Below are 25,121 nucleotides of genomic sequence, written 5' to 3'. Positions count from 1 at the left end.
GCTTCTTGTAGCAGCGGCTCAGGGTGCCGCACACCTGGGAGCCATAGCCGCGAGCCTGGGCAGCGAGACCCGGCTGGTGGGCGCTGTCTCTGCTGTGCCCTCAACAGGGGTGGAGACTAGGGGGAGGCGGTGCCAACCACCCTAGGCCCGCAGTCCCCGCAGCCCCTGCCTCTCCCTCCCCCACAGCATCCCCTGGACAGGCAGGCCCCTCCCAGGCGCGGGCAGCGGGGGGGCTGCAGGCTGTCCCCTCGCACTGACTTACTTGGTGCCGGCTGGCCCCAGCCAGGAGCTCGCTGGCCGCCTCTGCGTGCGAGGACGCAGCCTCAAGGCCGGCTTCAATACTGTCTGCAAATCAAGACAACAGAAGCAATTACAGAGTGGGGACCCCGAGGCCACCCGAGGGCGACCCCGGGAGCCCAGGCTTGCGGGCGTGGGGAGGGCGTGCACAGCATCTGCCCTGCTGGTGGGCACTCGGAGACCTGAGCGGGGAGACCAGCCTCCCGTGGAGCAGAGGCTGGGCACCAGTCCCCCACCCAGCGTGGGCAGTGGCCGGCCCGAGCTTCAGCACAGAGAGCCTGGACGTGGCCCTCGGCCGGCAGCTGCCAACGTGGGAAAGGGTGCGAGCCTGGCTCTGCTGGGAATCTGCACCGCGGGGGCGACTCCGCACTTAGGGATCCTTCCTGGCCCTGCCAGGGCCGCAGGGCTCTGCTGGAGGGCACGCGGGGCAGTGGTGAGTTAGAACAGTGGCCCTGGACCCCAGCAGGAACTGGGTTTGAAGCCAGGTGGGACCCCAGGACAACTCTGTATACTGTTTCCTCATCTACCAACAGGAAGACCCCGGCACCGCCCAGACGAGCGGGCGAGTGACGTCTGCCATGGGCAGGGCCCTGGGCACAGGCCAGCTACGGCCACTGCGGCTGACGCGTCAGACACAAACACGCTTTGAGTAAATTCTCCCATGAAGAGAACGTGCTCCGGGTTCACGCATTTTGGTGAGAACCCTGGCAGCAGAAATGGCTACATTCATGCATCTCCCTGGAACACCGCACACCTGCGTACCACCCGGGCCTGAGGCACAGAAGGTTCCCGTTACGGCAGGTGCCACCTGAGCACAGCGTCCCCTCGGTCCTGTGGGTGTGCTCCAGGGGGCATCTTCCTGCGTTCCCTGCCCCACGGTCTGAGTCCGGCCCCTCCACGGGGACCCCGTTAGGAGAGGATGTGGCAGCCCCTCCTGAAGCTGGGGCGCCCCCACTTCTCCCTGCGTGCAGTGCTGCCCACCCCCCAGAAGACCAGAGCTGCCCACGGCCCGTCACATGGAGGGCACTGCCTCCCCAGCCAGCCCTGGCAGAGGAGGGGAAGGAGGGCGGACAGCAGTCTGATCTGTCCGTTCACAGCTGCCCCGAGGCAGGACCCACCCTGTTTCCTCACCCCACCCCTGTCAGCACCACCTTACAGGAACAGGAACCACCTGTGCCCCAGACCCAGTGGGCAGAGGGCAGGCCACGTCCCATCACAGAAGATGGCAGAGAGGCAGGAACAGTGCCCTGTGCAGGGGAGGGCAGCAGTGTGGGGCCGGCAGGGTGCTGGCCCACAACCACGTGCGTGGGGACCCACCCTCAGACCCGCAGGAAGCCCTCAGACCCGTACGGGGGCGCCCACAGCACAGCCAGCAGTGGGGAGAAGCCCGAGCTCTGCAGCCCAGGCAGCCCCGGGGCCCTGCACTCTGCCCACCGGCTGCCCTCAGCCCTGCAGCGGCACTTGCCCTGCGGCCTGACCCTGCCCGAGCCCCAGGGCAACCCGGAGGGAGAAGCACCCCCCCAAAGAAGGCACTGCCGCCACTTCCTCGCCTGGTCTCAGCCCCACCAGGGCGGCCCTGCACCACCCTCTCTCAGTTGTTCAACAAACCTCACTGTGTCAGCACTGGGCCCCTCCCAGGAGCTCACAGCACCAAGGGACAGTCAGCTGGCCGCCCTGATGGAGGAGAGCAGGGGAGCCGTGGGGTCCAGGAGAGGGGGCACTGGCCCCGCAGGGTGGGTGGGTACGTCTGGGCTGGGCTGGGCCTCAGGAGGGAAGCTGCGGAGCCACGCACCACGCACAGGGCCCACCAGGGCAGACCCGCCGGCTCCTGCCTCACTCCAGGCCTGGGGACTTGTGGGACGGGTCCGAGCACAGAGCCACACCCATGCCACCCATGCCAGGTCCCGTCGGCCCTCACGGCGTGTCCACACTGCAGCAGCCCCGACTCAGGCCTGGCTCGGCTGAAGGAGAGCAAGCGGCCTCTCCTGGACTAGCAGGCAGGCCCTGACCCAGCCCAGGGTCCAGGCCCACGACCGAGTCCCGCCCAGGGCACGGCTGTGTCCTGGGTCCTTGCGCATCCGGGTGGGTCCAGGCTCACTCTGTGCAGACCCCCCACTAGAAAGTCTGCTGGGGCCTCTGCTGGGGACGTCTGTGCCCCGGCTTGTCCCCACAAGGCTGAGTCCTGCTGTCCAATCTGTGGCCCTCAGGAGGGGGCTGGTCCTGCTTCCGGCTTCATCCCCAAAGTCCGTCCCGCGGCTCCCGGAAGGAGGCAGAGGAGGGCCCAGGGGCTCCGCTTCAGCAGGTGGAGCCGCCGTGACAAACGGACAGTGGGCGAGGGCGCTCTTGACGGACATTCAGCGGCGTCTTGAGGAGGAGGACGCAGACGAGGAGAGGGCAGGAGGCGGCGCTGGAGGCGGCAGAGTCGGCCCAGCCGAGCACCCAAGGCTTCCTCACCAGGCACAGAACCTCCCGCCAAGGTGGGCCCTGCCGGGGGCTCCGGGCTCAGCACACGCTGGGAGGCTAAGAGCCAAGACCCCCGGCCTGGTCTGGGGGCTGAGCGGCCCGGGGAGGAGGACCCCCACAATGAGGGCACATTGGGGGGACAGAAGGGGGCCCCCACACCCAAGACAGGGCATGGTGGGGGCTGGGGGTGAGCTGAGCTGGGCGCTGGCGGAGGAAAGTATGCCTGGCTCCCACGCCCGGGATTCAGCCGGACCTCAGCTGCTCCAGAGGCAGCGGGTGGGGCCCCCCAGACGGACCCCGCGCCGGGGCCAGGGCGGGCCTGTCTCTGAGCCGCAGCTCCCTCGGGCGCCCCCACCCCGGTCTGGAGCCTCAGCTCCCCGTCTAGACGCAGAGGGGCCTCGGCGCCCCCGGGGGCCTGGCTCTCAGTGGTCACACGTCGCGGCTCCACGGGCTGGGGGGCCACTTACTTGGCAGGGGCTCGGGGGCCCGGCCCTCGCCTGGGGGGCCCAGGGCCGTGAAGGTCTCGGCCACCATGCGCTCGACAGGCGTGAGGACGGGGCCGGGGGCGCGGGGGCGCTCGGCCAGCTTCCTGCGCACCGCCCCGCGCAGGTCCCGCCACTTGTGCTTGACGTCGCCCAGGTCTCGGCGGCAGTAGCCCAGCGCGTTCACCGCCTGCAGGATCTTGCTCCACACGCGGTGCTTCCGGGCGGGTGGGCCCCGCAGCGCCCCAAACAGCAGCGGGTAGTGGCGCGTCACCCTCCGCACCAGCACCTCGGTCTCCTGGGGGCTGAAGTTGGGCTTCCGCGTCTTGGTGCGGCAGTGGGAGCCCGGCCGCAGGGGCACGCAGCCCGGCCCGGGCAGCAGGGCCGCCACGGCCGGCTCGGGGCTGGAGCTGTGCCGGCCTGTGGCCTCGCTGCCGCTGGACCCTGGAAAGGCACCGGGGGCTGAGGGGCGGGCCGAGCTGCCGGGCGGCTGGCAGCAGGCGGCCCGGGGGGCGGAGAGCAGAGCACCCCGCCCCACAGCCATCCTCCTGGAAACAGCCGCACCAGCTGCCCTGGTCCCCAGGTGCCACCTCCCCCGCAGGGCCCCGAGCACAGTCAGGGCAGGTCAGCCCTGGCCACCTCTCCACCCTGGAGACGCCATCACTGGGTCCGAGTGACCGTCTGGATGACACAAAGCATTCTGTACACCACGTCCCGAGACGGAGACAGAGGGTCCGGCGAGAGGGGCCTCACGGGCGGCCCAGCTCAGAGTGGCCCAGGCCGAGGAGCCCAGGCCGGCAGGCAGGTAAGGAACGGGCCTCGGCTAGAGTCACGGACCAAAGCCTGCGGGCGCTGCGGCCCGACCCTCTCTGGGCTCCCTTCCCCGGGGGCGGGGGGGTCTCCCCTCTCTGGGCTCCCTCCCCCACAGCAGGAGGAGGACTCCATGGAGGCGCAGCACACAGGCCTGAGAGGCGGGAGGCTTATTCTCGGCCCCCGGGGGCCCCTGGGGAGGCCACGGCTCCGTGAGGAACCTGGTGGAGAGGGTAGGTGGGCGGGTGAGCCCCAGGATCCTGCTGGGAGCTGGTGGCCACGTGGCTCTGGGCACCAGGAGATGCCTCACTGTCCCAGGAAGAGGGCTGCAAGTCCCTCCCTGCATCCCAGGGCACCCGGGCACCTGGGAAGCAGCAGGAAGAGCCAGAGGCCGTGGGGTGTGGGCGGGTGGGGCGGAGACCCTCACAGGGAGGGAACGTGGACGCAGCAGGGACACCGGCTCCTCCTGAGCAGCCCCGTCCCGTCCCCACCACACACATCTCCTGGAAAACGGCTGACATGGAGCCCTCAGCACAGCACCCCGAGGCGGCTCCCGGCAGGGGTACCCGCAGCAGTCCGACCCCCGTCCCACCCAGGACCACCTGTCCTCATCCTGGGGAGCCCCTGCTGGGGAGGAAGGCCCGGGGGGTGGGGGCTTGCAAGCCGGGACTCTTCAATGGGCGGAACGGGCAGGCCCCCTCCTGGGTGAGCCTCCCATGCCCCGGGCTTCCTGAGGGGCTGCGGGACCCCTGAGGAGATGGGGAGGGAGGGCAGCCCCTCCAGAACTGGCCTGGCCTCGCCTCTGCCCACACCTGGGGGGGGGGCGGGTGCTCGCTGGGTGCTGGGGGTACCCACCAATGACATCTCCTTGCTCGGACACCATGGAGGCCAAGTCCTTGACAATCTGGTTCACGTCCAACAGGTCGCTCTGTGGAAACGAGATGGCAGCCATTAGGTCTCTGGAAGCTGCAGGTGCAGAGGTCAAGGTACGGCCATCGGGATGAAAAGGGAGAGCCAAGAGCCAGAAACAAGCACACCGTCACCTCGCAAGTCAGAGACAGGCCTGGGCTCTGTTATGCTGTCTCCTGGCCCCAAGGCCAAATCCCGCTCCGAGTGGTCCAGGGCCTTGTGCTCCCTCAGTGGGTACGGAGGCCCAGGGTCAGCTTCCGGAAGGGCGCAGCGCAGGGCTGTGTCCCCAGCCCCGTCCTGCAGGCCTGCCTGGAGGAGGAAGAGGCGGTCCAGAGCAGGGGCTCCGTCTGCGCTTCCCACAGGCCGTGGGCCTGCAGACACCTCACTCCTCACTTCCTCCCGGAGCCTCCTTGGCAGAAGAGCCCACCTCTTCCTCTCTGCACACCTGGCACCTCGTCTGGGCCAGCACACCTGGGTGGGTGGTGGATGGATAAATGGATGGACGTGTGGATGGTGGATGGAAGGATGGTGGGTGGATGGTGGATGGATGGATGGATGGATGGACAGATGGATGGACAGATGGATGGACGGTGGATGGACGGTGGATGGGGGATGGATGGAAGGATGGAAGGATGAGTAAGGGGATGGACAGAGGGACGGAAGGATGAGTAGGAGGATGTGACGGATGGGTGGGTGGATGAGCAGATGGATGGATGGACGGTAGATGGGTAATGGATGGCGGAGGGATGGCAGACAGATGGGTGGGTGGATGGCGGATGGACGGCAGATGGAGAGATGGACGGATGGACGCCTGGGGCTGTGCTAGGGGCACATCACACATGGCTACCTTCACACCTGGGAGCACCAGCGAGGGGAGGTCACAGCACCCATCTGACAGTGGAGGTTTTGGGGGCTCAAGAAGATGCACGACCCTGAGACCTCGCAGAGAGGGGCGGGCTGGGGTTGGCACCAATGTCTGCTGACTTGAGGCCTTCTCCCTTCTTCTTGGCTTTTTTTGTTTATTTGTTTTTTGTCTTTTTTTAAGGGCTGCTCCTGGGGCATATGGAGTTTCCCAGGCTAGGGGTCAAATCAGAGTTGTACCCACCAGCCTACGCCACTGCCATAGCAACAGCAATGCAGGATCCAAGCCGCATCTGCGACCTATACCACAGCTCACAGCAACACCGGATCCTTAACCCACGGAGCAAGGCCAGGGATCAAACCTGCGTCCTCAGGGATGCTCGTCAGATTCATTCCGCTGAGCCAAGACAGCAACTCCTGAAGCGCTCCCTTCCTGACTGCCACCCTGCAGCAAGCGGCTCCTCCACCTGCCAGCCAGGTGACCCTGGGCAAAGCTGTTCACCTCGGAGCCAGGTTCCCTTACCTACCAAGGAGCAAGTCCGAACCTCCTCCCTCAGTGCCCGGGGCATGGGTGAAGCCAGAGGGGAGACTCCCTCATGCCTGTGGGGGGCGCACCTGCCCCCCAGCCCACACCCTGCAGCTCCTCCAGACTCCAGGCTGATTTTCACAACGGTCACTTCACCCCACTGCGAGATATTACAGGGAGATTCATTTCCTTTTTAGGAGTGTTCTGGGAAATGAGGCAATTAGCATGACCTTAAACCGACATATACCATCAAATGCAATTCAATTCCTGGCTCACACGCGGTGGAGCCGGCGGCTCTCTGCGGGAATGGGGCCCACGGCCGGGAAGGTGCTGGTGAGTGTGGGGCCTCAAGTGGGTGCTGGGTAGCCCTGGGCCTGGACCCGTTTCTGGGATCTGCATCCCCAAGGCCTTCCCCGGGTGAGGCCTCCGGTGGGGAGGCCAAGCTTAGGCTTCGCCCTAAGGTCCAGACACCAAGGTCACACATGAGAGCTGCGGGCTCGCCGGGCCCACTGCCTCAGACTTGCAGGCTCCTGCCCCAAGCCCATGAGACACTGGGCACTGACCGTGACCTCAGCCATTGAGCTTGCCCAGGAGTGCCATGGACAGAAGCATCTACCAACAAGGCTGGCCTGGAGGCCCTGGGCCTGGCCTTGGGTGGACTTGGCCTCGGGGACTCAGGCTTTTCCAGGGCAGCCCGCCTCCCCCTGCTGTGTGCTGGTGCCCCCACTGCACGGACCGGGCAGACGGGGAAACCCAGTCCCCAGGCGCTGAGGGACCCTCTCCAGGACAGGAGGCCCGGAAATACTGGCCTCAGCATTCACGGCCCCCTGGCCCCACCTCTCTGGGTCAGCATGGGGAGTGGTGACCCCTGCGGTCAGCACACCCGGTCAGCGCCTGGGGACAGCAGGCTCCTTCCAGAGAGGCCACGTGCCACAGCCGCAGGCGCCTCCAGACTCATGTGCAAGCATCTCTTCCCAGGGGCACACGGCCAGAGCCTCGGCAAAGGAGGGCAGGGAGGGTGACGCCAACCAGGAGCCCCAAGCCCCGTGCCCCCGGAGGCCCAGGGCCCCGGCTGCCTGCCAGGCGGGGTGAAGCAAGAGCCGCTGAATGCGGCCGCGGCCTGGCCTTGGCGGGGACATGGGAGTGGGCGTTTCCTGCCTAGAGCAGCGGTAATCCCAAAACCCAGGACAGCCGGGATGGAGAGGGGTCCCCAGTCCAGCTCACATTCTAGGCTTCTGGGAGGCGCCCCTGGAGCAGCAGCAGCCAAGGCAATTCTCCAGCTGCGGCAAACACGGGGACCTGCTGCGACCAGCTGGACACACCGCCATCCCCACCAGAGCCTGGCTCCTCCCCACACCACGTCCCGCAGCAAATAGCCCTCAGAATGCAGTCTGCGCCGTCACCGGCCTGGCCGTCTCAGGCTGAGGGTGCACCCAGGCCCTGCCACCCTCCCGCCACACCTGCAACACCTGCCAGGATGCACATGGGTCTGTGGGGAGCCAGGTGGGTCGCTGCCGGGGTGCTGTCCACTCCCGGCTGGACCAGCAGAGAGGTGACCAGGAGTGGCAACCATCAGGCCCAGGGCATGAGCTGAGATACCCAGGTGCCCACGTGGGCCTGGTCCCAGAGCACCAGGGACACTACAGCGGCACAGAAGTGGGGCCTCACACAGGTGAACCACCCAGGACAGAGCCCCCAGGGGACTCGCATCCCAGCCTCCCGAAGCTCGCCCTGGGGCCACCTCTGGGGGCCTCCATTCAGGGGCCTCTTGGAAGTGACCTGACCTTTGACACAGACCCCCTTCTTCCTGTCCCGCCTCTCTTTTTTTTTTTTTTTTAATTTGTATACTTTAATTTATTTTATGGTTCATCTTCTGGGGTGCACAAATAACTTTAAGACTCTGAAAAGTCCTGCAAACTCAGGTTGAGTGTCTGCAGCTGACAAGTATTCACTGAAGATGGTGGGCCTCTCTTTGGGAAAGTCGACGTTGTGGCGTCGCCAAGGTCCTTGTTCCACGCTTCCAAGGTGTGAGGGCTCACACTGCGCTTCTCTCTTCAAGGACTCAGTGAAGGCAGGTCATCTCCCTGGCAGGCGTGTTATTCCTGTTCTGGTTTCAGTTCTCGGGTAGAACCCAGGGCTGCATCTTTTGCCAGAGCTGTTAGATTACTTCCTGAGTATCCGCTGAGGAATCCAGCAAGTTGGGCTAGTTGTTTTTGGGTCGGTGGGCTTCCTTGTTTACATCATAGGAGTTTTTGTGGCTTTGGGTGGGGTTTTTTTTGTCATTTTAGGGCTGCACCTGCGGCATATGGAGGCTCCCAGGCTAGGGGTCAAATCAGAGCTACAGCTGCCGGCCTACACCCCAGCCACAGCAACACCAGATCCGAGCTGCGGCTGCAACCTACACCACAGCTCACGGTAACACCGGATCCTTAACCCACTGAGCAAGGCCAGGGATTGAACCTGCATCCTCATGGGTGCTAGTCAGATTCGTTTCCACTGAGCCACGACAGGAACTCCCATAATAGAGTTTTAATAAAAAAGTCATGTCTCTTCATTTGGCAAAGACACATAAGCCCGCTGGATGAAAGCCTGAGAAGAGCCCAGGGAGCTCCTGTGGCCTCTTAGCGGCACCCATCACTCTGTCGTCTCCAGCAGACGGTTCGCCATCCCGTTCCGCTACAAACGCAGTTTCCAGGGTCCACTAGCATCGCGTTCTCCTTCTCGTCTCTCACACAAAAGGCTACCAGCTTCGTCGGTCACAATGACGGGAGGCTACACATTTTGAAGTTCAATCTGCAGCCCTTACATCAAAGAAGGTGGCATTGGCCTCTGCGGGGGCTGCTGCCCGCGCTGTTGTCCCACTTCCAGGCGGGCCGAGAAGGAGGACCACCCTCTGGCAGGAGCGCTGAGCCCTGAGAACCGCTCGGAGAAGGCGGACCTCTGCGGGGCTTGTCCGCAGCTCTGGCCCCGTTAGAGCAGCAGCGTTAAACGGCTGCTCCCCCGCCCGCAATTTCGCCCACTGTAAGGTCCGCCGGGTCCCCATTCCTAAAAGTCTTCAGGCCGCTCTTCCCCCGGGCAGCGGCTGTGGGGTGGGAGGTTGGCTCGCCCCGCTTGTCTCTGGCACGAGCGGCAGCTGCAGGAGCGGGCCCCTGTCGCACTGCGGACACCGTGGATAAAGCACCGCAGCCAGGCGCTCGGGGGGCCTCAGAGGCCTCTGCACCCAGTTTTCATAACCGCTTTCGGACGAGGCGGTGAGTGACTAGGGGGTGTCAAGGGGTCTTTTCTTTTAGGCACAGCTCACTCCACTTTCTGCCTGGAGATGCCAGGTTGGGGCTCTCATGATAGACGTCCCTTTGTGACTTGGAAAACTGCAAAACGGTTGCAGCTTCTCGAATAGCTGGAAACGGTCCTTGGCCGTGACCAGGTGCGTCGTCGTCTGAGCGTGAAGGCGTCTGGCCCTTTCACGCTGGCTGCCTTGTCCTGTGACTCCAACAGCGAGTCCTTCCTCTGGTTCAGCATCTCCCTTCCACCACCCACAGCTCGATCCTTGAGTCCGACCTCCTCGGCCATGCGCAGGGCACTCAGATGTACGCGAAGGCCTGTTAGTGGCAGGCTCATTCTCATTCGGCCTCCCCGCCTGGCACCGGTGCCCGGGACGAGGCTGAGGCTGGGACCAGCGCAGCCCAGGAGCTGCTCTTGGAGACCAGGCGGCCGTGGGAGAAGCCCCGGCAGAGCCGCACGAAGAGCAGCGCGGGTGGAAAGCGACCGGACGCAGCCGCGCGAAGCCTACGACCAGCGGACAGGCAGCGGCCTCCTTTCAGGACGCTGAGACTCCGACCTACTCGGGCGCCTCTCGGCCGACGGCCCAGCGGACCCTCGGGGGCAAGGCCAGCCCCACCTTCGCCCTCGGCAGACCCCACGACCCTCTGGCTGTTCAGCCACGAGTAGGCATCACCCGCGGGAGGGGAAGCTGGGCTGGGCTCCTGGCCACACCCTCTGTGGTTCAGAAACTGCCCTCTCTCCGCAGAGACCCCCGCCCCACGTGAGTCAGCGCCCACTCTCCCAGGACGAGGCCAGACCCAGACCCCTAACCCCCCTGTGCCTCTCACACCCCGACCCCTGGGGACAAAAGGCGCAGTGGCCAAGCTGGAGCTCAGCGCCTCTGCCCCCACCTGGGCCCCCGCAGACGCCCCGGCCAGCGCCCTTCCAGCCCCGCTCACCCTTCCTGCGGAAGAGAACCCCGCTTCCCCGACCCCAAGGCGCTCCCACAGCTCAGTCACTCGAGAGCCCCCAGCCCCAGAACGACGCTTGTGAGTAAGGCCTCGCCCTGCTCAGAAAACACGGAAGCCATGCTGGGGACAAGGGGTGAGAGCGGCCGCAGCGCCCTAAGCCCCAGCCAGTCTAAGCCGGGCACAGGGGAACGAGGAGGGGGCGCTGTCCGAGCACCAGGCCAACCCATGGGCACATGTGCGGCCTGACCCTGACTGAGGTCACGCCAACCTCGGGGTCCCCGGAGCAGCCTCCACACAGACGAGACTGCAGGGAGAGGGTGGCAGGCAAGCCGGGGCCAGGTCCTCCTGGGTCCGCAGAGGGCAGCCTCCTAGGGGACCTAAGAACAGGTCCGACTGGCTCCAAGGGCTGCTCACGGCATGGGGGCCCCAGGATCCCAGCACTCGGCCACATCAGCCTGTGGGCTCACAGCGCCCAGCCCCCCAGAGACGGTCTGGGGCAGGAGCCCACCAGACTCTGCGAAGCAGAGCAGACGTGGCTGGATGCCAGGGTTCTGGTCCCACCCCCAGCCCCAGGCCCCCTGCCCGGGCTTGTGCCCTCCCTCCCTCCAAAACCACGGCAGGTGCTGGGGTGCGGGTGTCGCAGGGAGGCCTGATGATGGGCCAGGAGGGAGGGGCCGGGGGAGGGGCAGCACACAGAGCAGATGCAGGCGACTGGCATGACCGAGGGTCCTGGACCGGCCTTAGCTCCCAACAGAGCCAAGGGCAGAAGGGACTCAGCCCCCAGACAGGTTCGGGGGGGACGCACCAGAGATCCCCCCAGGAGCTGGGGCCTTGGTCCTGGGGTACAGGGTCAAGGCTGGGCTGGTCACGAGGGGCCAGGAGCCCAGGAGCCCCCAGAACTGCTGTAGGAGGGAGCCCCAGCTGCGGTGCATGAGGGCGGCTGGCACTGGAGCTGTGTGCCCAGGCGTGGGCACCAGAGAGCGGGAGAGACGCTAAAAACACCTTAACTCAGTAAATGTTTAAATCATGCAATTATTTTCCTGACTGCTTCTAAAACTAGAGCTCATTAAAAGCCCTCACAGATCCTTCTCTCTTGTCTTACTGGTGCCATGGAACCACAATCCTGCACAGGACATGACAAAACCCCGGCGTGTCATGCGTTGTGTTGCGTGTGTGTGTGTGTTGTGTGTGTGTTCCCTCCACTTTTAAGAACGAAAAGCAGGAAAATTCCGCTGCATTTTTCTCTATCATGAAACCTCGTCTCATAATTAGGATCTTGGCAACCATCCACCTACAGAGACGACTGTTCCCGTTAACGGAATAGCCAACTTTACTTATTGACGTATTCACGGATTTATAGCTAGATATTGGCCAGACCTACCACCGCCCTGCGTCACGGCTACACGATGCCAGCTACAGGGAGGGCGGCTGGGCCCCCCGGGCTCTGCTAGGCCTGGAGGCCCCTCCTGGGCCCCTCCTCACCCCAGCTTCCTCCCTCCCCAGCCTGCCAGGTAGCCATGGCAACCGAGCAGCTGGTGACTCCACACCTGGGTCAGGTGATCTAACAGCTCAGGAGGGGAGCACGGAGCACGGCTCGCAGGTGAGATCAGGTGAGACGGGCTTGGCAGACACGCAGCCCATGGCCAGGGCAGGTCTGGCCGGGAGCCGACAGGTGACTCTGGGCCAGCCCAGTCAGCCCAGCAGGTGCCTGGCAAGCCCACGACGTGCAGGCAATGGCTGGGGGCATGTGCCATCTCATTCGACCTACCCCCTACCCCCTGGGGAGACCGGGTACCACCCTGCCCTGCAGGCAGGAAAAGCCACCTCAACCAGAGCTGAGTGACCAGTGACCGGCCGTGGGCGGGCAGAGCTGGGCTCCTGGACTCCGCCGCTGCCCCGAGGGTGTGACCTGCCGCCTCCTCCTCATCTGGCGAACAGGCGTCTGAATGTCGCCGTCAGCACGGCCTGGGACCCCGTCCCAGCTCCGCCACACGCAAGCTGCGTGGCCCGGCCAAGTGACAGGACTCCTCCCAGCCCCCACTCCATCTCTGGTAAAACTGGAACATGGGGAGCTCACTCTCACAGGGCTTTCGTGTGGGCTGATGAGAAGATGCACATAAATAAAGACACAGAGCGCTTTTCTTACACCTGCATCTTGGTGGCGTCCCAACGCGGACAGCTTCTCATCCATTCACTCGCCCCCCATCCCCGTCCACCCCTCCCCCGTCCCCCACCTACCATCCTCACCACCCATCCATCCCCCACCCATCCATCTGCTCTAGAGACAGTCACCGAGTCCCCAGAGTGTCCCTCGCCCTCTGGGACGCCAGGAACACAGCAGTGACGAAACAGACGTCACTGTCTCCGTGGGGCTTACGCTCTCCTGGAGGAAGAGCCACGGCAAGACAGTTAACTAAACCGCACGTCAGCCAGTGCAGAGGGCAACTGACAGTGCAGATAGGGAGCCTCGGGGTCAAAACCTGAGGATAGAAGGACCTGAGCTGCCGGGGTGTCTGAAGAACGAGCTTTCAGGATCAGGACCAGCGCAGGGGAGCCGGACGTCCTGGCAGGCGAGGAGGCCAGGCGGCTGGGGGGAAGGGCTGGGGAGGCCAGGGGCCAGGAAACGGCCCGGGAGCGTGGCAGCGGCACCTCCCTGAGACGGCCACCCAAGTACCCCATCCCACATGCTCTTCCTGCAAGGTGACTCCTCCACCTAGAGGGGGGGGACCGTGGCACTCCCCGGGGCCTGGACAGGCCTTCCTCACGGCCTGACCCAACACTGTGACAGAGGAAAAGCTGCATGGCTTCTGGGGCTGGATCACTAAACATCCTTGGCTTAGTGATCCAGTCACATCAACATCTGGGCTCCCAGCCCAGCCTCGGCAGCACCCGTCCAGCGGGTCCGGGGGGGGGGGGAACCCAGCACAGCCCCACCCCTCCCTCAGCCTGGCACTTCAGGTCGGAGTCCCGCCTGGCAGTTAAACTCCTCACCTGCACTTCCACCTTTTGGCCAACAAACGCCTGTCACATTCCAGGTAACGCTGGTATCGTGGTGCCCACTTTACAAATAAGCCCACCGAGGCTTCCGGAAGAGACCCCTTCAGCTTCCCATGCCAGGCAGTGGCACGGCTGGGCCTGGGCCCCGGGGCCAGATGCCCCCTTTCCCTCTGCAGCCAGAAGGCACCCGAGGCCAGCCAGCCTCTCTCCCCACAAGGGGACAAAGAAGCTTTCCTCTGTGTCCAGAGCAGCCTCCCCTCCTCTGCCGTCCGTCCAGGCTCTACCCTGCCCGCCGTCGGCAAGGACTGCTCTGCCCACTGGAAACCCCCCCACTTGGGTGACGAGCCCCTTCAGACCATGGGTGGTCTTGGCTGACTGGGTCCTGTCGGTGGCCGAGGCAGTCTGTCCACAGGGGTTGGGCCAGGGGGTGGGGACACGCTGGCCCGATCCCAGCACTGTGACCGCGGCCGCATGCAGGGAGGAGGGGTGGACAGCCCACCTAGGGGTCAACGAGGACCCTGGGTCTGGAAGCAGGACCAAACCGCCCCAAGGCTGGAGACCTGGGAGGCCGTGGGCCCAGGGCTGGCCAGAGGGACAGCACAGGTGAGGGCAGCAGGAGCACAGGAGCACACGGGCCTGGCAGAGCAAGGGGCAGCCTCGCAAAACGGGGGTCCCCTGTTAGTATTTGGGCAAAAGTGAAGGCCCTGATGCCCCATGAAAGGAGCCGACCGCAGCCATGGGGGCACTGGGCGAGCCACTGGCCCGAGGGAGACCTCAGGCTCTGGGGGCACCTTGACCCCAGGGGAAGGAACTCCGCCTCCTGCCCCCTGGAAAGACGGGCTGTCAGGGGAGGGGCCTCTGCGGCAGAAGGCTGTGGACCTGCACGGCCCCCTACTGCCCCTCCAGAGGTCCCACCCTGTCTCCCAACCCCCAGGGCGGCCTGCAGTCCCAGCGGTCACCATGGCACCACGGATGCCCCACCTCCCTGTCTGCCAAGCACCCTGCTGCCCATCACTGAGGATCCCCCACTTCTGACTGCCCCACGGGACTAAGAGACGGGCTCAGAGCAAGGAGCTGAGGCCAGGAGGAAGGGGCGGGGGAGGACAGGGCCCCGCCGTGTGTGGAAGGGACCCCAGCCCTCCTCTCTGGCCCCATGTGCCCAGCTGCAGAGGGCAAGGGATGGAGGCTATACAGCCACCGAGAATGGGCAGTGGGCACCGGCCCTGAAGGCAAGACTCCAGGAGGGGAGGACCGAGGCCACAGAGGACCTGGGGCTAGTGGACGCCACCTGCACCGGCTCTGGCACAGCTGCGGGGGACGGGCAGTGGACAAGCCTGGGGACAGAACTGCTGGCCGCCTGGAGGCCCGCTGGCCGACAGTGAGGGGCGGGGGGAGCGCTGCTCCTGGGCACGACTTAACTGGGAGCCCAGACACCTCCTGACACCCCAGCAATCCTGCTGCTTCCTGCCCATCCTCGGCCTCCTGCCACCCCTCACAAACCCAATTAAAGCCGATTCTCTCAGTAACGAGGTGCACACAGACCTTCCCTCTTCTCTGCAGACAGGGCCGCTGGCCAGGAGGCTGCGAGCTGCCAGCACCACCCCAGTGGCCTCCATCCCCGACCCTCGGGGTCCTGGGAGGTTTGGGGCCCCTGAGGCCTGCCCTGGCTGGGATCAGCGTCAGGGCGGTGCCCTCGGCTGGAAGGCCAGAGAGCAACCACCTCCCCCTCAGGGCAGGTGAAGGAGCCCCAGAGGGAGCCCGGGGCACAGCGGAGGGGGAACCTGCCACAAGCCCCTCCTGCGGGGGTGGGCAGCAGGCCTGGCTCTCACATGCCCGGAGCCCACCTCCGCCGGGCACAGCCCTCCCGAAGCGCCTTGCCCAGATGGGGCCACGGCTGCCCATGGTGCCTGGGCCAGGGCTCAGACCACGTGGGCCCCAGCCACGTGGCCGGCCTGCCGAAGTGAATGCCGGCATCCTGGCTCCATGTGAGTGAGTGCCAGGAACACGTGTGCCCTGGACTGGCGAGGCTCTGCCCTCGGGAGGTGCTTCCCTGCTTCTCTGGAGGGAGGGGCTATCCAGAGGGTCCCTTGCACCCTAGGAGACTTCAGGGCAAGCACAGCCATCCTGGGCACAGGAAGTCAGCCACTGGACACCAAAGAAAGCTCTCCATCACCCGGGCCACCTCCAGAGCTCCAGGCAGAGGGCAGAGCAGGGGAGGGGCGGCAGCCAGCAACGCCCAGGGCTGGGGAGGAGCTTCCACACAGCAGGAGCCAGGGCAGCTGCGGGCAAGGTGCCTTCTGGGCATCACTGGAGCCGGGGGTGGGGGGGGGGCGGTCTGTGGGGCAAAGGAGAAGAGGGCAGCAGGGCCACCTGGGGGGTCCAGGCCAGGGAAGGGCCACGGACATCATGCCCACGAATAGGGAGCCCTCAAAGGGTCTGCAAGGACCCTCTGGGCTGACAGAGAACAAGCTGCCCGGGGAGCTGGGGTGGGGGTCTTCACAGCGTCTCTGGGGCAGGACACCCTCACTAGAAACCTAACTGAGCAGGTCTGGTGGCCACAAGCTGGGGAAGGGCCCAGAATGCTGGGGGGGGGGCACCCTTGGGCGCCTGCCCGTCAGCACCTGATCCCTTACAGGCACCCCTTGGCCCTGACCACCCCCACGGGCCATCTGAAACGGCAGGGCCCCCAGAGGGAGGCCATCCTTTTCAAGGATGAAGTGACCGTGACCGTGACCGAGGCGAGAGGCAGGTTCAAGGTCACCCAGCCAGTGGGTGGAGACTGGGCCTAAAGCCAGGACACGGCACCCCAGGCTGGCTCTGTGTCGTGTCCCAGAGGATGCGGTGGGGCGGGCGGAGGGGAGAGGGCAGCGCCACCAAGACCTGCAGCTCCACACCCCCAGCCCAGGGCGAAGGGGCCCCATAAATGCCCTTCCCGGGCCAGGAAGCGGGAAGGAGAAAAGCATGGAGGAACCGGGGGTGGTCTCCCGCTGTCATGAGTTCAATTCCACCTTCCGGGCCTCGCTTTCCCCTCCCGCCCATAGCCCCCACCTCTACCCAACCACTAAGTCCCAGGGGCAGAGCGGGGCCTCCAAGGGGCTCCTCGGGACCGCCAGCCTCACTCCAGTGACACTGCGAATGCATGCAACCAAGCAGTCGCCCCAGGGCCGGAGGGCCGCAGGGTGACAGGTGAGGGGGCGCCCTAAGGAGCTCGGCATGGACGCGGCCTGCAACCAGCCAGGGCGGCAAAAGCCGCCGTGTCTTCCAGAGGCGATTCCCACAGCCCTGCCCCTGCCGGCCTCCAGCTCTGGGCCGAGAGCCCCCAGGAACCTGAGCACCTGCGCTCAGGCCGGGCCTGGAGGGGGCCCTCATAGCCCGCGGTCCTGGCGGGGTGTCTCAGCCCCTCCCCACAAGTCCCATCTGAGATGCCGTCACCAGGACAGCTGCCAACCTGGGGGAGGGCTATTTAAAGCCTAATGACAATTTGCGTCTGCTTCTCCAAATTCCAAAGAGCCGAAGGAGGGAGAGAGGGAGAGAGGCAGTGGGTGAGGTGCCCTCCGCAGGCTGCCTCCCAAGACCAGCGGCGCTGCCCCTGAGCTCCCTGGGCAGGGCCGGCTCCACACTCCACAGCATCACCCGAGCTGCGGAAGAGGGAACAGCCAAACCACGAGGCTGGCCTCAGTCCTACCCACGGCCCCCGCCATCCCCCAAGGGCCACAGACAAGGGCCACACTGAATTCAGGCCGGCCCCGCGTTAACTGAGGTCCCAGGTGGGCCCAGAGCCCCACTCCGCCCTCGCCAGCCTGGGCCCTCCAGCCGGGCTGAACCAGGGAGTGGCCTCCGCGGCCCCCAGGTCCCCGGTAAAGCCCCCTCCCTGCCTGTACTCACTTCTCACACGCATACCAGCTGGCAGTGCCTGAGCCTCCGCGCGCCTGAACCCCACCCCGGCCCACCTTCTGCTGCTCGGCCCCCGGAGGCTGTCCACGGCGCTGGCCTCCCCAAGGCAGCCCCACAACCCTCCTGCAGCTTCGCTCTCAGAGCCGGGCCCCCACTGCTTGGCGCTCTGGGCCTTCCTGGGGGTGGCCCTCACCCCACTCCCAGGTGCCAGGCCAAGGTGAGATGGATTCCAAGCAGCCCCTTCACCCCACATGCACAGGCGGTCCCCCAGGGGCTGCGGGGACCCTTCCTAAGAAGGAGCTGAAGGAAGCTGGTCCTCTGCCCGTCGGGCCTCCCAGTGCCCTGAGCTGCTGCGGCAACGGCCCCTGACCATTCTCAGCCTCCTGGGGAAAGGGGGTCTCGCCGGGTCAACAGCCAGATCGAACATCTCGGGGCGTCTGTCCTTCCCTGGACCCGCACAGCAAGAGGGAGAGGCCATTCTGGCCAGACACTCCTGCGCTGCCTCCTGCCAGGTCTGGGGCAGGGGTGCCCCCAAGGCAAAGCCTCTGACAGGGGCTCCACTCTGCCAGGCCCCAGCGGGAGGGGGAGCAGCCCGAAGTTAGGGGGTCAACGCCCTGCCTCCATGGGGGGCATCCTCAAAGAGTGTAAGACCTGCCCGCTGCAAACATGATGGCAGGTCCTGAGCCAATGACTCAGTGCCAACCTGCCCTTGTCCAGACACCTGCTCCTGCAGCTTCAGCGCGAGCGGACGCTTCAGCTCCTCCCCTAGCAGGTGAAAGTGGAACCACCCATGGGGGCTCAGGCTCACCACCCAGGGCCACACACACCCAGGGGCCTGGACACCACCCACAGAGCCTGCACGTCCTGCATCGGGAGACGGGAGACCCGCTCGCACAGCCGCCTGCTGGCTCGCACAGCCGCCTGCACACCCACTCAGGGACTCGCACATCTGCTCCCCCACGCCCACCTCAGGGGACGCAAGCCTCCGGTTGTCACAGATTATCTGTGGCTAGAGAGCTATTCGACAGGAGTAGCACACACGTGCCCACCTCAGAAGGAAAAACCGCAGGACCCCCCAGCCGCATGGTCAGACCCCCCAACACACCACTGCCACCTGCTGGCAGCACCACCAAATTGCAAGTGCAGTTCTGGTAGTTCCTTCAACCACGTGAACTGCTCTAGGCGCTAAATGACCTCATCAGAGGAAACACCCTTCTGGAAACCTCTGAGGGCAACTGGCACCTGCCTGCCAAGCACAGGCCCTGGGCTCCAGGCCAAGGGCTGGGCTCCCTCAGGGACTCGGGGGCAGGGGATGAGACACAGGGTGAGACTGTTCTCCAGGCTCCGCTCTCCCCACGGCAGCCCAGACGCGAGGAGAGGCAGTCGGTTCAGGCCAGGCCCCTGGGAGCCCAGCTCCGGCCCCTCTGGGAAAGTGGGGGGCCAGCCTCAGTCTGCTGGTCACAGGGCGAGTGGCACCAGCACTGAGGGCCCAGCCGCCACCGGTGGAGACCCCACAAGGCCACGGCCGGGAGCCCGAAGACACCCGAGTGCACACGAGCACACACGCCCACGCCGGCCTGCACAGGCCCACGCACACGCACGCACGCACAGGCACAGGCACACGCACAGGCACAGGCACACGCACAGGCACAGGCACACGCACACGCACAGGCCCACGCACATGCACACGCACAGGCACAGGCACACGCACACGCACAGGCCCACGCACATGCACACGCACAGGCACAGGCCCAGGCCCACGCACACGCCCACGCCGGCCCGCACCTCGATCTGCAGGATGACCTCCTCACGCAGCCGCATGGCCTCCAGGTCCTCCTCCGTGATCTCCGGAAGCAGCGCCTGCTCCTGGCTCTGCCACGTGCCGTCACCGCCGTTAAAAATCTTCTCGTCATCAGCCAGCTCGGCAAAAGCGGCCCGCGGACTCTGCTGAAGACACAAACCAAAGTTAGCAGCGCACAGCTCACTGCGCCAGGCCGGTCTCACCGCAGGCAGCCAGGACCCCCAGGGGTCTGCGTGCCCCCCAGCCTGGGCTCTGCAGCCCTGAAGGGGCGGGGGTCCCGGGCCTCACCCTGTCACTCAGGGCACGTCCCCACAGGGCCATGGGGTGCTGGGGCTGCTGGACACTGTGGGCAGGGACCAGGGACGGGCAGACACTGGCCCCCTGACCCTCAGCCCGCATGCCCACATCTGGCCATACCGGGCCTGGCTGTGGGGAGCACTCGGCAGGACCCCTGCAGACCCCGAGCCAGGGCCACACAGAAGACCCTGCAGGGCACGGCCGCCATGTTTACAGCTCTCGGGGGGGGTCACGTACCCCTTTGTGAACCCCAAGAAAATGTCCCAACATGCACCAAACCCAAGCTTCTCATCTGGGGGCTATGAACCCCTGAAAGCCCATCCCGGAGCTAGTTACACTTCTGGGGGTGCAGCTGCCGGGGGTGGGAGGTGGGCTTTGGGAACAGAGGCATGGATGCCGGAGGCAGGGACAGCGGGGACCAGACCACGTGGCAGGGAAGCCCAAGGGGTTTCCAAGTTGTTTTCTTCTTTTCTGACTTAATCGACCAAATTTTAAAGCATTTCAATAAAACAGTGGCTTCTCCCTTCAATGAACTCTTTGCTCCCTGAAGGGACAACCTGGGTACAAGCACACTGACACCCACCTCTGGGGGGCCAGGTACCCAGTGGGATGCAGGTGCCGGGGGGCTGGGGGAGCCTGTGGAGGACTAGGGGTGTCTTGCGGGGCTGCAGGTGCCAGGGGACTTGGGGTGCCTGTGGGGACTGGGGGTGCCTTGGGGGACTGAGGGTACCTGAGGGGGACTGGGGGTGCCTGGGGGGGCTGTGGGTGCTGGGAGACTGGGGGTGCCTGTGGGGGGCCAGGGGGCCTTGGGGGACTGTGTCCACCCTGCATCCCCAAAGTGAGAGAGCAGAAGCCATGGCCGGGGGCCCCCCAGAGCCATGGCTTCGCCTGTACAGTGCTTCCAATTTAACTGGAACCTTGCAGCGAGGAGACAGGACCTGCCCCAGCCCCATCCACCCCCCCTCCCCCTCCCCATTCCGTCAGGAAGCCAGGGACGCACAAGGCCCTCCTCCCACCCCCAGGCCAGCAGTGGCTTCTCTTCAAGTTGTGCTTGTGAACAAGCACGTGTGCGCATCCGAGAGAAAGGCGACGGGGACAGCGTGGAGGATGGACAGGACCCCGCAAGGCCGGCCTGGCCACCAGGGCCCCTCATCCCCCACGGAGTCAAGGCTCCTTCGAGCCGCTATCCGACAGCCCCGATGGCCTTGCAAGGAGCAGCCCGGAGCCCGCGTTACCGAGGAGGCCACTGAGGCCGAGGGGAGAGACCAGGAGACCCAGAACAGCCAGACGTGTGGCCGGGGCTCTGGGCTGTGACCCCGCAGGGGGCAGCTCCAGGACAAAAGCCGCGAAGCAGGAGAGAGGATGGTGCCTGGGGCGCTGAGCACACGCCCTCCCAGCCCCAGGCCAGTCCTGTCCTGGGGCAGGGGGCCGGGGTGGGCACAGACCAGGGTGGGGGGCGCACAGCACCGCTCTTCTTGGGCCCCCTCCCAGAGGTGTCTGGACGATGGGGATGGGGTTGAAAGGCAGGATGGCCCCAGACTGGCCCAGAGAGCGGCCCTCCACCGGCTCCACGTCCCCAGGACACTGGCGTCGGTCACTGGAGGAAGGCAGAGCAGCCACTTGCCTATTCTCGGTTTTCCGTCCATCACAGGCCCGTCTGCCTGCAGTGAGGACCACCTGCCCGCCCTCCTGGGCGCTCAGGGTCATGTGGCAGAGTCCTGGCCACACAGATGCCAACTGAAGTGACCCATGGAACTCCGGGGGCGGGGGGCTTTGGGGTCCAAGCTTGTTCCCCCAGCAGACCCCGCTCCCTGCGGCCCCCACACCGCCTGCAGGAGGCCCCCTGGGTCGGCAGGACACAGCCCCGTCCGCACCCCTCCCTGCGCGTGTGGCCCGAGGCGGCCGCCAGGGCCAGGCCCGGGGGAGCCCTGGGCACAGACCTGCGCCTGGGCAGCCCTGCCCGTGGGTGCCGGGGGGCGAGGCGTGATGTCTGGGGCCACCTTTTCTCTGACTGCTTGCGACACTCCCCTCAGAGGTGCCGGGTCCACACGTCCCCTGTCCCCTCCCAGAGCTGGCACTCTCCCTGCAGACCGCACTGACACACACGGCCCCTCGTCCCGGGAGTCAGCAGAGGCCTTTAAATAAACAAATACGTGGATGGATGAATATAAAATAAAAGATCTAAAAATCTGTTGACGAGCGCTGCATGTCCAAGGCAGCAATTATCACCTCCCCCTCCCCGTGTGGGCGGGAGGAAGTGAGCAGCGCCAGGCGGGCAGGAGCGGGCTGGGGTGCTGGCCCCGCGCCAGGCCCCGCGCCCCGCTGGCTCCCATTCTGCAGCTCCCAGCCCCCGCCTAAGCTGCAAAGCCGAGCCAGGTTCCGGCCCAGCCCTGGCACCACTGGAGCCCTGGGCCGGTCGCACACCCTCAGGGCCTCTGCAGAACGGGAACCCAACCCACACCCCATGCACAGCAGCCACCCTGGCTGCCCCAGGCCCGGGCCCTGGCCTGTCCCCCTCTGTGAGCTGCCCGGCACGCTCCTCACTCCCAGAAGGAGGGACAGCATCTGGTGCCCTCATGGATGGGGTCGCATGCCCCGAAAGCTGAGCTCCGTTGTGACTTTCTAGCTCTGGGATCCCGGCAAGTCCCTTAACCTCTCCAAGCCTCAGCCTTCACTTCCTTAAGACGGGCTGACACCCCCCCTCCCCGTGTCCCCAAGTCACAGAAAGGAGGAACTGGGGTGAAGGTGAGGCCCCAACCAGGAGGCACAGGTGAGAACAAGATGCCACTTAAAAGCCCAGGTGGGGACCGCAGTGAGCTCTGGGACACAAGACACCCGTGCCTGGGTGGGACACGAGGCCACTCCCCGCCCAGCAGTGGCGGCTCCAGATTTGGCCCAGCCCGGCCTCTGCCGGGCTGGCTCTACTGCCCAGCTCCATCAGTGGAGGGCGCCGCCTGGGCCGGGGCTTCTAGAAGCCTCCCTGGCACATCTAACAGCCCCTGCGGGACGAGCCCTGGCCCACACACCCTGGTCGGAGACGCAGAAGCGTGCACCTCGACACGGTCAGAAAGCAGACTGCAGATGCGTGGGAGCATCAGGCACAGCCGTGCGCCAACACCGGGACTGGCAGACGGTCACCCGGCAGCGAGGCCAGGCACAGGCGGTCACTCTTGGCCTCCTGGAGTTTGGGTTTTGGTGGAAGACCCCGGAAAGCCGAAGCAAAGGCTGCAGGAGTGAGTGGGCAGCCTGCCCTCCCCAGGGGCTCCGGACCAGGGAGCAGGGAGGGAGAGGGGGCTGAGACGCTGACCGGCCACAGCTCTCCCCCAAAAGGACCAGAAAGCACCCTTTCTTCTCCTCACAAAGCCTCAATTTGGGTCTTTAGCTCCGAAGCTGGGATTAGGATTTGCTGGCAAGGCGCTGGGCCGGAGTGGCGGGGACAGCCGTGTGATGGCTTTCCAGCTTGCGGGGCGGCCAACAAAGGCGGCTTTCTCTTCGTTCCAAGGCCAAGGGCTTGGGTCCCGTCCGACACGTCCGTTAGAAGCTCCCAATCCAGCGTGACTGCTGGAGGGCAGGCCGAGCGGGTTCCCGTGAGAAGCGATGGAGCCCGAACGGGGCTCGGGGAGGCCGGGAGGGCGCATGGCGGGCGCCCTCCGGGGGGGGGGGGGCTAGTGAGCAGCGAGGCGGGACCCAGGGTTCGCAGGGGCTCTGGGAGACGGGCCGCTCTCCCGTGTCCTCCGACGCCAGGCTCCGCTGGGAACATCCACCACCTCGGTGGGGGCGGGGGCGGGAGCAGAGCCGGTCCCACGCTCGGGCAACACAGCTCCTGCTCGGCAGCCCGAGAGGGCCGTCCATTCCTCCAGCTGGCAAACAGCTGTGCGGCAGCTGCGGGACGTCTCTGGAGGCTCGGCTACACAGGACGCAGAACACATGTCCGCTGCCACCCTTCCCAGCCCCGCATCAGCTAAGGGAGCTGCGGCCCTGGCGGAGCCGCACGACTAGGGACCCCCCAGCTGCCATGGAGGTGCGGTGGTCTTCACCGCAGGGGCCGGGGGCAGGGGGCTCTGGGGAACCCGCTGAGTCGGCGATGGCGGCACACACAGACTGGGGGGCGTTTCTGGCGCAGGACTGGGCAGTCCTGCCTTGGGATGAGGCCACCCACTGGCTGGGCCTGACCTGGATCAGAGGCAAACCCAGAACCCAGCCAAAAAGGCCGAGTCCAGAGAGGCTGACCCACCCAGGCCCATGCCCAGCACTCGGCACAGAGCAGAGCCACCAGGCGGCGGGCACCCCTGCTCCCACCAGGACCACCCGCCTGTAGGTGGCAGCCCTGAAGTCTGGAAGCAGCACCACGGCAACACCCCTGGGTTGAATCCCGCAGTTTGTCAGCTTGCAAAATTCCTGGGAATAATCTAATCTTCCCCAACCTCTCCGAAACACTACTGACCATCATCTTCAAGAAAAACTCTGCCGGAAACGGACGTCAACAGCTGAACACGCGATCGAAGGGTGCAGGTCTGGGAACTGCAGCCAACGAAAGACCAGGCTCCGATCAGGCACCCCAGCCCTCGCCCACTAGCCCGCCCCCAGCCAGGAGAGGCCGGCCGGCTTCCGACCCTGCCTGTCAGTTTGACCCCTGTCCTCTTTGGTCTCGGCTGCTCGGGCTCAGCCTGTGTTCGAGACGTCACCGGAGCCTTGCTGGCCGCAGGGCATCCCTCCTCCTGGCCGGGTCTCCTGGCCTCGGCTCACACGCTCTGTCCATCCCACCCAGGCTGGCTCCCCCACCCCCGCCACGTCCGCTACTGTTCTTCAGTGTGGCTTCCGGAGATCACACACGTGTGACACTGGGCACACACTTGGCGTGAAACCGCAAGGCAAACACGTTTCACGGCAGCATGCGCGCTCAGCGGCCAGGGTGCGGGCTCCACTCACACGCCCGTCCAGGGCGCGGGATCTCCGGCTGCGCCGCGGCCTCGCCGGCTGTGGCATTCTCCCACGTTTCCGCTCGTTCCTTGTAGCTGTGTTGGCGGGTACGAAGTGTGCAGGGACGGGGCATCCTGGGTTCCCTCTGCCTCCTTCTGACGACACGCGTTGGGCACAGCCATTCCGACAGCCCCTTTTCAGGGTGCCTGACGGAGGAGTTTGCCCTTGCACGCTTGTGAGTTGAGTTGTCTGCCTTTTTCCCGTGGATTTGTAAGAGATCTTTACATGTTACGGATATGAGTCCCTTGCAGATACGTGTGCAAACGCCTTCCCTCACTCTATGGGCTGCTGCTTCATTCTCTTGGGAGGGGGGTACAGACGTCAACAAAGGCAAGTTTATCGCTTTCTTCATTGTACATTTTCATCTGCGTAAGGAACATCTGCTTGCCATGAGGAAGTGCAGACAGCCTAAGGCAGCCTCTAGAAGCTTCGGTGCCATACGGTTCACACGCAGGCCTCTGCTCCAGTGAGGTGTTCTGAGCCTGGGTGAACCGAGGTGAAGGGTCAGGAATGGCGACCTGCCAGCAGTGAAAGGCCAAGAGGGGCCTCACAGCCTGAGCTGGCTCGTCCCC

The 25,121-nt window shown here is 65.4% G+C and overlaps 1 protein-coding gene and 1 pseudogene across 27 annotated transcripts in view; both read right to left on the bottom strand.

Moving 5' to 3' along the window:
• TSNARE1 (t-SNARE domain containing 1) overlaps positions 1–25,121 on the bottom strand; it is a 95,976-nt gene that overhangs the window by 15,530 nt on the left and 55,325 nt on the right. For 10 of the 27 annotated variants that reach the window (XR_014842897.1, XR_014842889.1, XR_002343044.2 and 7 more), the window contains 4 exons: positions 19,257–19,418; positions 4,908–4,980; positions 3,228–3,686; positions 263–345 (listed from right to left, as the gene is read on the bottom strand). Coding sequence is in view for 14 of the 27 variants with exons in the window: in XM_085020995.1 (XP_084877121.1) it covers positions 263–345; positions 3,228–3,686; positions 4,908–4,980; positions 19,257–19,418 (777 nt within the window). In the remaining 13 variants the exon portion in view is untranslated. The remainder of the gene's footprint in view (positions 1–262; positions 346–3,227; positions 3,687–4,907; positions 4,981–19,256; positions 19,419–25,121) is intronic. The other 17 variants (XR_014842890.1, XR_014842887.1, XR_014842888.1 and 14 more) reach the window with 5 other exon arrangements.
• Positions 9,200–11,512, bottom strand: LOC146403636 (spastin-like; annotated as a pseudogene).

Source organism: Sus scrofa, chromosome 4 (assembly GCF_054392235.1).
Source record: "Sus scrofa isolate SSC_HxYL_T2T_F1_AM1 chromosome 4, Sscrofa_HxYL_maternal_Yorkshire_Landrace_v2.0, whole genome shotgun sequence".
NCBI lineage: Eukaryota > Metazoa > Chordata > Mammalia > Artiodactyla > Suidae > Sus > Sus scrofa.
The sequence above is the reverse complement of the archived record's forward strand: the minus strand, read 5'-3'. Positions and strand labels throughout refer to the sequence as shown.